The 10,589-nt window shown below is 45.6% G+C and overlaps 1 protein-coding gene across 3 annotated transcripts in view; it reads left to right on the top strand.

The window, feature by feature from the left end:
- The window catches only part of LOC106572123 (WD repeat-containing protein 7), a 376,679-nt gene extending 366,834 nt beyond the window's left edge, over nt 1-9,845 (top strand). For all 3 annotated transcript variants that reach the window (XM_045693965.1, XM_045693962.1, XM_045693964.1), the window contains 2 exons: nt 6,302-6,406; nt 9,391-9,845. In XM_045693965.1, coding sequence (XP_045549921.1) covers nt 6,302-6,406; nt 9,391-9,594 — 309 coding nt within the window. In that variant the 3' untranslated portion in view covers nt 9,595-9,845. The remainder of the gene's footprint in view (nt 1-6,301; nt 6,407-9,390) is intronic.
- Nucleotides 9,846-10,589: the final 744 nt, after the last annotated feature.

A 10,589-nucleotide genomic window follows, 5' to 3' on the forward strand; every position in this document is an offset into this window, starting at 1 on the left:
AGAGAGAGATTACAGTAACAGTATTTAGAGACAGGTTATGGTAATGTATTTTGAGACAGATTATGATAACCATATTTTGAGACAGATTATGGTAACGTATTTCGAGACAGATTATAGTAACAGTATTTAGAGAGATTACAGTAACAGTATTTAGAGACAGGTTATGGTAACGTATTTTGAGACAGATTATAGTAACGGTATTTAGAGACAGATTATAGTAACGATATTTAGAAACAGATTATAGTGACAGTATTTAGAGAGATTATAGTAACGGTATTTAGAAACAGATTATAGTGACAGTATTTAGTGAGATTATAGTAACAGTATTTAGAGAGATTATAGTAACAGTATTTAGAGACAGATTATAGTAACAGTATTTAGAGACAGATTATAGTAACAGTATTTAGAGAGATTATAGTAACGGTATTTAGAGAGATTACAGTAACAGTATTTAGAGACAGGTTATGGTAACGTATTTTGAGACAGATTATAGTAACAGTATTTTGAGACAGATTATTGAGACAGATTATAGTAACGGTATTTAGAGAGATTATAGTAACAGTATTTAGAGACAGATTTTAGTAACAGTATTTAGAGACAGATTATAGTAACAGTATTTAGAGACAGATTATAGTAACAGTATTTAGAGAGATTATAGTAACGGTATTTAGAGAGATTACAGTAACAGTATTTAGAGACAGATTATAGTAACAGTATTTAGAGAGATTATTGAGCCAGATTATAGTAACGGTATTTAGAGACAGATTATAGTGACAGTATTTAGAGACAGATTATAGTAACAGTATTTAGAAACAGATTATAGTAACGATATTTAGAAACAGATTATAGTAACAGTATTTAGAGACAGATTATAGTAACAGTATTTAGAGAGATTATAGTAACGGTATTTAGAGACAGATTATAGTAACGATATTTAGAAACAGATTATAGTAACAGTATTTAGAGAGAGATTATAGTAACAGTATTTAGAGAGATTATAGTAACATTACACCATAAACTGCTACATCACTTTTCTTATTTACATGGAAGCTGCGCTACTTAGTCAGTGACGTGTCTGTTTGTCCGTGTGTCCGTTTGTCCATGTGTCCATGTGTCCGTTTGTCCATGTGTCCGTTTGTCCATGTGTCCGTTTGCACGCTATGTGATTTAAAGCAATCAATTGCAAGTGGCAAAAGGAATTTGTTTCAATCAGGCCTGATTTGTACTCTGTCTGTCTACTGTAATGTAGCTGTAGACTGTTACTATTGTGTGTTCACGGACGGTAAAATACTGATTTCTTTTTTTGTAGGGGTGGGGGGGGGGCCCTAAAATGTTATGGTGACAGGGAGTAAATCCCTCGTCTCCCAGATGGAGATCAGCTCTCTGCCTGGGGAGAAGTCCTGACTCTTGTCCTCCTAGTCTCAGAGACCAGGTCATGCTGCTCTCTCTCTCTCTCCCTCTTATATATATATATATACCTGGTCATGCTGCTCTCTCTCCCTCTCTCTCTCTCTATATATATATATATATATATATATATATATATATATATATATATATATATATATATATATATATATTACCAGATCCAAAGCCCCTCACTCTCTTCATCACAGGGGCCCAGGTTGAGCTAGTGGCTGGACTGAAGAGGTGTTATGTTGTGGCTGAACAGATCTCTGGCTCTCTGTACACAGCTTGACTCCACCACAGCTTGACGCCGTCAGCCCCAGCTGATAGCCCTGGAGAGGAGAGGGGAGGTGGATAGATGGGAGGGGGAGTGATGGAGGAGAGGGGGGTGAGAGGGGGGTGATAGAGGAGAGGGGTGATAGAGGAGAGGGGTGATAGAGGGGAGGTGGATAGATGGGAGGGGGGGTGATAGAGGAGAGGGGGTGATAGAGGGGAGGTGGATAGATGGGGGGGGATAGAGGAGAGCGGAGGGTGATAGAGGAGAGGGGAGGTGGATAGATGGGAGGGGGGAGATAGAGGGGATAGAGTAGAGGAGAGGGGGGCGATAGAGGAGAGGGGGGTGGATAGATGAGGTGGGGTGATAGAGGAGAGGGGGGTGATAGAGGAGAGGGGGGTGATAGAGGGGAGGTGGATAGATGGGAGGGGGGTTGATAGAGGGGAGGGGAGGTGGATAGATGGGAGGGGGAGAGAGGGGGATAGAGGAGAGGGGGGGCGATAGAGGGGATAGAGGAGAGAGGGGGCGATAGAGGAGAGGGTAGAGGGAAAGGGGATACCTAGTCAGTTGTACAACTGAATGTATTCAACTGAAATGTGTCTTCCGCATTTAACCCAACCCCTCTGAATCAGAGAGGTGCAGGGGGCTGCCTTAATCAATATCCACGTCATCGGCGCCCGGCGAACAGTGGGTTAACTGGCCCAACGCTCCTACCCACCAAGAGCAGAGGAGAGGAGAGGTGTCCCACTTTCTGGTCTGCTGTGCTGTGTGGACTAGCGCTGTGAATGTCTGTCGCTCTGTTAAGACCTGATTCTAGATCAGCAGATAAGACACCTGCTCTATTTTAACCCATTGGCTGCTGAAGTGGTCACCTCCTGCAGTGAGCTGTATTTTAACCTATTGGCTGGTGAAGTGGGCACCTCCTGCAGTGAGCTGTATTTTAACCAATTGGCTGCTGAAGTGGTCACCTCCTGCAGTGAGCTGTATTTTAACCTATTGGCTGGTGAAGTGGGCACCTCCTGCAGTGAGCTGTTTTTTAACCTATTGGCTGGTGAAGTGGGCACCTCCTGCAGTGAGCTGTATTTTAACCTATTGGCTGGTGAAGTGGTTACCTCCTGCAGTGAGCTGTTTTTTAACCTATTGGCTGGTGAAGTGGGCACCTCCTGCAGTGAGCTGTATTTTAACCTATTGGCTGGTGAAGTGGGCACCTCCTGCAGTGAGCTGTATTTTAACCAATTGGCTGGTGAAGTGGTCACCTCCTGCAGTGAGCTGTTTTTTAACCTATTGGCTGGTGAAGTGGTTACCTCCTGCAGTGAGCTGTATTTTAACCAATTGGCTGGTGAAGTGGTTACCTCCTGCAGTGAGCTGTATTTTAACCTATTGGCTGGTGAAGTGGTCACCTCCTGCAGTGAGCCCAGAGCCCAGAGCAGTTGTTGACTAGGGTTGCACGATTCCACTAAATTCCTAGCCTCAGCGGCCAAGATGGAACAGGCAACAAAATTCCCAAGTTTTCCAGAAATCCAGGTGCGTGGAACATTCCCAGAAGGGGGGGAATACAGCAGTTCATTCAGAAAGTATTCGGACCCCTTGACTTTTTCCACATTTTGTTACGTTACAGCCTTATTCTAAAATTGATTAAACCATTTTTTACCACATCAATCTACACACAATACCTCGTAATGACAAATCGAAAACCGGTTTAGATATTTTAGCAAATTTATTAGAAATAAAAAACAGAAATACCTTATTTACATAAGAATTCAGACCCTTTGCTATGAGACTATAAATTGAGCTCAGTTGCATCCTGTTTAGATTGATTATCTTTGAGATGTTGCTACAACTTGATTGGAGTCTACCTGTGGTAAATTCAATTGATTGGACATGATTTGGAAAGGCACACACCTGTCTATATAAGGTCCCACAGTAGACAGTGCATGTCAGAGCAAAAACCAAGCTATGAGGTCGAAGGAATTGTCCGTAGAGCTCAGACAGGATTGTGTCGAGGCGGCAAAGAGCTGGGGAAGGGTATCAAAACATTTCTGCAGCATTGAAGGTCCCCAAAAACACAGTGGCCTCCATCCTTCTTAAATGGAAGAAGTTTGGAACCACCAAGACTCTTCCTAGAGATGGCCACCACGCCAAACTGAGCAATCGGGGGAGAAGGGCCTTGGTCAGGGAGGTGACCAAGAACCCGATGGTCACTCTGACAGAGCTCCAGAGATCCTCTGTGGAGATGGGAGAACCTTCCAGAAGGATAACCATCTCTGCAGCACTCCACCAGTCATATTGAAGAGTGCAGGGCTCAGATTGCAACCCTGGCGAAGGCCCCGCCCCTGGTTAAAGACTACAGTTATTTTCTTGCCAGTTTTGATGCAGTATAACTGTCATATGTTTTACCCCCTACACCACTTTCAATAACTTTGTAGAACAGTCCTGTATGCCAAATAGAATCAAATGCTTTTTGGAAGTCAATTTTACATTTTATACATTTTGGTATTATTTTGATGGACATGTCAATATGATCGGTCGTGCAATGTTTTGTTATAAATCCAATTTGGCTATTAAGGAAGTTTAAAACTCTTACATTTCTAATACTATAGAAACCCTTCCCCCAGAATACTGTTCACACAAATTCCTCTGTAATTGTTAGGGTCAAATTTGTCTCTGTTCTTAAAGATTGGGTGTTATGTCCTTGATTCCAGATGTCAGGGAAATAACCTACACTCAGGATCAAATTAAACAGTTTTAATATAGCCAATATACAATTGTGCACTAGTGAGTTTGAGCATCTCATTTAGGATGCCATCAGGTCTGCATGCTTTTTTAAATTTGAGAGCCTGAAGTTTCTTATAGAGCTCCTGGTCAGTAATTGGGGAGTCCAATGGATTTTGATTGTCCTTTACATCTTTCTCTAATCCATAAAACTTCTCATGAATTTGGCGTTGTTCTGCGTTTGCATCAATTTGAACGGTGTTGTAGAGTGTTTTAAAATGGGCTGTCCATATGTCACAATTTTGTATCCCTAATTCCTCTAGTTTCGATAAAATAAAAATGTTTTTCCGATTTTGCCAGAAGTTGTTTGTGTTTATGGACTCCTCAATTAGTGTCAGCTGCTTGCTGTTGTGCTGTGCCTCTCCCTCTCTCTTCCTCTCTCCCTCCCTCTCTCCCTCTCTCTCCCTTTCTCTTCCTCCCTCTCTCTCTCTGTGTTTATCTCTCTCTGTGTTTCTCTCTCTCTCCCTCTCTCCCTCTCTCTTCCTCCCTCTATCTCTCTCTGTGTTTCTCTCTCCCTCCCTCTCTCTTCCTCCCTCCCTCTCTCTGTTTCTCTCTCTCTCTCTGTGTGCCTTTCCCTCTCTCTCCCTCTCTCTTCCTCCCTCCCTCTCTCTCTCTGTTTATCTCTCTTCCTTCCTCCCTCTCTCTCTCTGTGTTTATCTCTCTCTCTCTCCATCTCTCTCCCCCCTCTATCTCTCCAGCTCTCAATCATTCTCTCTCAGTTCAAAGGGCTTTATTGGCATGGGAAACATATGTTTACATTGCCAAGGCAAATGGAATAGACAATTAACAAGGGGAAACATTAGTGAACATTACACTCACAATAGTTTTAAAAGAATGTAGACATTTGAAATGTTATATTATTGGCCATGTACGGTGTTGTAACACTGTGCAAGTAGTTGAAGTGTGACAGGGAGAATAAACAGATAAATATGGGTTGTATTTATAATGTTGTTTGTTCTTCACTGGTTGCCCTTTTTGTCATGGAAACGGAACACACATCTTGCTGCTGCTGTGACGGCACACTGCGGTATTTAGCCTGACAGATATGGAAGTTTATCAATGTTTGATTTGTTTTCAGATTCTTTGTGGATCTGTGTAATCTGAGGGAAATATGTGTCTCTAATATGGTCATACATTTATCTGTCTCTCTCTCTCTCCCCCTCCCTCCCTCCCTCCCTCCCCTCCCCAATTCGCTTTATTGGCATGACGTAACAATGTACATATTGCCAAAGCTTATTTTGGATATTTACAATATAAATAAAAAAGAGAACAGAACGGGACAACAGTAACAACAATAACCAAGGGTCAAAATAACCATACATTGAACAATAACAATAAGCATACAGTAGAGGACATGTGCAGGTTGATTGGTCTGTCAGACACTGTCCCTCATCTTATGGCAGGCAGCAATGTAGTGCGCTGCCAACCCACAGCTCTCTGCGTCCTCCCCCAACAGGACGGGTAGCCTATCCTCATCAGAGAGGTCTTTGAAACCTTCAATAAGGGTTTCAAATTTGGGAAAATGACTCTCTAATTGTTTTATATTTTTTACATTTTGTCAGGAAATGCAGCTCCGTCTCAGGTTCTGCTGTTGTGCAGTGGCTGCACAGCCTTTCCTCTACAGGGAGCCAGGTTTTCCTGTGTCTACCCTTCTCAATGGCAAGACTGCTAACTCTCTCTCCTCTCTCTCTTTCGCTCTCTCTCTCTGTCTCTCTCTGTCTCTCTCTCTGTCTCTCTCTCTCTCTCTCTCTGTCTCTCTCTCTGTCTCTCTCTCTCTCTCTCTCTCTCTCTCTCTCTCTCTCTGTCTCTCTCTCTGTCTCTCTCTCTGTCTCTCTCTCTGTCTCTCAGAACATCCATGGTCATAAGGGCCCCATCACAGCGGTGTCGTTTGCTCCTGACGGGAGGTACCTGGCCACCTACTCTAACGCGGACAGCCACATCTCCTTTTGGCAGGTTTGTACTCGCACACACCACGCACACACCACGCACAAACATGCACACTCACTCACTCACAGGCACACACACACTCACCGTTCCTAGAAGATAGCTGATATTGCATAGTGGAGGGGAGCATGGAGCTTTAATGGCCCCCAGTGAGAGGTAGTCTAGTCCTGCTCCAGCCTGTCCTGTCTCCTGGCCTGCCAGCACACACACACCACATCCCAGCCCGGCTGTCTCCTGTCCTGTTCCCAGCAGCAGTTGCACAGAGGAGAGGAGGGACTGTAAAAAACCCTGACGCTGCCGACTCTCTGCCCCCTATCACTAATGACCTTACTGTAAATGTAAACCACAGGTCCCTGCCTGCCTTCCTGCGGGACGCACAGCTAGCCGGCTACATTGGTAATGAGCTAGGAGACGGTCTGGGGTTGTCTGCTAGACACGCTGCCAGCCTAGGGTTTAGGTCTGGGTCTCTCTCTCCTAGACACGCTGCCAGCCTAGGGTTTAGGTCTGGGTCTCTCTCTCCTAGACACGCTGCCAGCCTAGGGTTTAGGTCTGGGTCTCTCTCTCTCCTAGACACGCTGCCAGCCTAGGGTTTAGGTCTGGGTCTCTCTCTCTCCTAGACACGCTGCCAGCCTAGGGTTTAGGTCTGGGTCTCTCTCTCTCTTAGACACGCTGCCAGCCTAGGGTTTAGGTCTGGGTCTCTCTCTCCTAGACACGCTGCCAGTCTAGGGTTTAGGTCTGGGTCTCTCTCTCCTAGACCCGCTGCCAGTCTAGGGTTTAGGTCTGGGTCTCTCTCTCCTAGACACGCTGCCAGTCTAGGGTTTAGGTCTGGGTCTCTCTCTCCTAGACACGCTGCCAGTCTAGGGTTTAGGTCTGGGTCTCTCTCTCTCCTAGACACGCTGCCAGTCTAGGGTTTAGGTCTGGGTCTCTCTCTCCTAGACCCGCTGCCAGTCTAGGGTTTAGGTCTGGGTCTCTCTCTCCTAGACACGCTGCCAGTCTAGGGTTTAGGTCTGGGTCTCTCTCTCCTAGACCCGCTGCCAGCCTAGGGTTTAGGTCTGGGTCTCTCTCTCTCCTAGACACGCTGCCAGCCTAGGGTTTAGGTCTGGGTCTCTCTCTCTCTTAGACACGCTGCCAGCCTAGGGTTTAGGTCTGGGTCTCTCTCTCTCCTAGACACGCTGCCAGTCTAGGGTTTAGGTCTGGGTCTCTCTCTCCTAGACACGCTGCCAGTCTAGGGTTTAGGTCTGGGTCTCTCTCTCCTAGACACGCTGCCAGCCTAGGGTTTAGGTCTGGGTCTCTCTCTCTCCTAGACACGCTGCCAGCCTAGGGTTTAGGTCTGGGTCTCTCTCTCTTAGACACGCTGCCAGCCTAGGGTTTAGGTCTGGGTCTCTCTCTCCTAGACACGCTGCCAGTCTAGGGTTTAGGTCTGGGTCTCTCTCTCCTAGACCCGCTGCCAGTCTAGGGTTTAGGTCTGGGCGTCTCTCTCTCCTAGACACGCTGCCAGTCTAGGGTTTAGGTCTGGGTCTCTCTCTCTCCTAGACACGCTGCCAGTCTAGGGTTTAGGTCTGGGTCTCTCTCTCCTAGACCCGCTGCCAGTCTAGGGTTTAGGTCTGGGTCTCTCTCTCCTAGACCCGCTGCCAGCCTAGGGTTTAGGTCTGGGTCTCTCTCTCCTAGACACGCTGCCAGTCTAGGGTTTAGGTCTGGGTCTCTCTCTCCTAGACCCGCTGGCAGCCTAGGGTTTAGGTCTGACGTCTCTCTCTCACTCCACACGGTCTGCCAGTCTAGGGGGGTTTAACCCCGATATATTTCTTACTTGATGGGGAGGGAGGTTTAAATACTATGTTTCTTGATGGGGAGGGAGGTTTAAATATGTTTCTTAATGGGGAGGGAGGTTTAAATATGTTTCTTAATGGGGAGGGAGGTTTAAATATGTTTCTTGATGGGGAGGGAGGTTTAAATATGTTTCTAGATGAGGAGGGAGGTTTAAATATGTTTCTTAATGGGGAGGGAGGTTTAAATATGTTTCTTAATGGGGAGGGAGGTTTAAATATGTTTCTTAATGGGGAGGGAGGTTTAAATATGTTTCTAGATGAGGAGGGAGGTTTAAATATGTTTCTTAATGGGGAGGGAGGTTTAAATATGTTTCTTGATGGGGAGGGAGGTTTAAATATGTTTCTTAATGGGGAGGGAGGTTTAAATATGTTTCTTAATGGGGAGGGAGGTTTAAATATGTTTCTTGATGGGGAGGGAGGTTTAGATATGTATCTTGATGAGGAGGGAGGTTTAAAGTAGTATATTTTCTTTATCACCGATATCTGTCCCCTACACTGACTTTCACAAGTTATCATGCTATGTGGACTTCATGTAAGTCGTAGAATAGGTAAAGAGTTTACCTCTTTTGTATGATAGCGTTTTATGTTCTGTTGAAACATAATCCCTCCTGTCCTCCTTTCTCCCTGCCTGCTGTGTTCTGGTGGGGAGTGAGCTGGCACCGTAAGGTGCAGACATCACTATCCTAGAGGCTGTGTCCTGCTGTTTTGCCCTTGAGAACCCTAAACTCCTCCAGGGCCTTGAGAACCCTAAACTCCTCCAGGGCCTTGAGAACCCTAAACTCCTCCAGGGCCTTGAGAACCCTAAACTCCTCCAGGGCCTTGAGAACCCTAAACTCCTCCAGGGCCTTGAGAACCCTAAACTCCTCCAGGGCCTTGAGAACCCTAAACTCCTCCAGGGCCTTGAGAACCCTAAACTCCTCCAGGGCCTTGAGAACCCTAAACTCCTCCAGGGCCTTGAGAACCCTAAACTCCTCCAGGGCCTTGAGAACCCTAAACTCCTCCAGGGCCTTGAGAACCCTAAACTCCTCCAGGGCCTTGAGAACCCTAAACTGATCAAGTAAAAAGAGGAATTCTGTTCTCTCCAAGAAAATGGAAAATAAAATATAAAATCTATTTTTTTTTTGTTCTTTTTTTGTTGTTGTTGTTCTTGCTCCCTCCTCTCTCCAGATGAATACATCTCTGCTGGGCAGTATCGGCATGCTGAACTCTACCCCCCAGCTGAAGTGCATCAAGACCTACCAGGTCCCCCCGGTGCAGCCTGCCTCTCCTGGCTCTCAGAACGCCCTGAAGCTGGCCCGCCTTATCTGGACCTCCAACCGGAACGTTATCCTGATGGCCCACGACGGCAAGGAGCACCGCTTCATGGTCTGAGGGGGGTCAGAGGTTAAACGGTCTCCACCAGGAGGGAGGGGGGGGTCAACTACCTAACCACAACCAGGAAGTGATTGAGAGGAAAAGGCTGTGCAACTATCGTTTACATTGATTACTATTACTGCTATTTCATTGTCCTGTTGTTTACACTGTTGTCCATTTTTTAATTCCTCCACTTTATCTAATTGTTGTTGTTCCTCTCCTCCCCAGACGTTTCCTTTCCTCTTGTTATTTAAAGTGAAACACCACTAGTGTTGCTGTCTAGTCTGTCTTGGTCTTTTCAAAGCCCTTGGTGTGATGATTCGGCTTCTAGATGTAAACTTTACACCTTTAATAGATTGCTGTGTGTGTGTGTGTGTGTGTGTGTGTGTGTGTGTGTGTGTGTGTGTGTGTGTGTGTGTGTGTGTGTGTGTGTGTGTGTGTGTGTGAGTGAGTGTGATGGAGAGGTCACGTGTGGATCTGCACTGAGAGGTGTCAGGTGTAAAGTGTGTGTGTGGGTTACGCTTTTATCTTAACTGCACACCAAGCATCTCAGCCATGTGTTAAATAGCACACACACACACACACACACACACACACCCCCCGCTCACCTCTACGGCAACTGATGATGTACACATTTATAAACATGAACGCTTTACCAAGACATTCTCTCCTACCCTCCCAAATGTTTATATTACACCCCTAAGAGAGGGAAGATGTGTTAAAAAAAACATATCATTATTAGGTCCAAGAGAAGGATCATATCATATGAAGAATATATCACTAGAAAGGCTTTATTATTGTTGCTGCTTGTTAGCCTTTTACTACGTACCTCTGTCTGTGTGTTTATTTTCTGTTGGATACTGACTAGAATAGTGTGTCAGGCTAAGATACTCGTATTAATATGTACATTGAGCCAAGGAGTCCTATAGGACGGCCACGGCATAGCAAAGACAAAAAAACGTCGCCCTGATCCTCTTACTGCAGATATACTAGGTTCTGAGAGTATGTACAAG

Source organism: Salmo salar, chromosome ssa01 (genome assembly GCF_905237065.1).
Source record: "Salmo salar chromosome ssa01, Ssal_v3.1, whole genome shotgun sequence".
NCBI classification, from domain to species: Eukaryota; Metazoa; Chordata; class Actinopteri; order Salmoniformes; family Salmonidae; genus Salmo; species Salmo salar.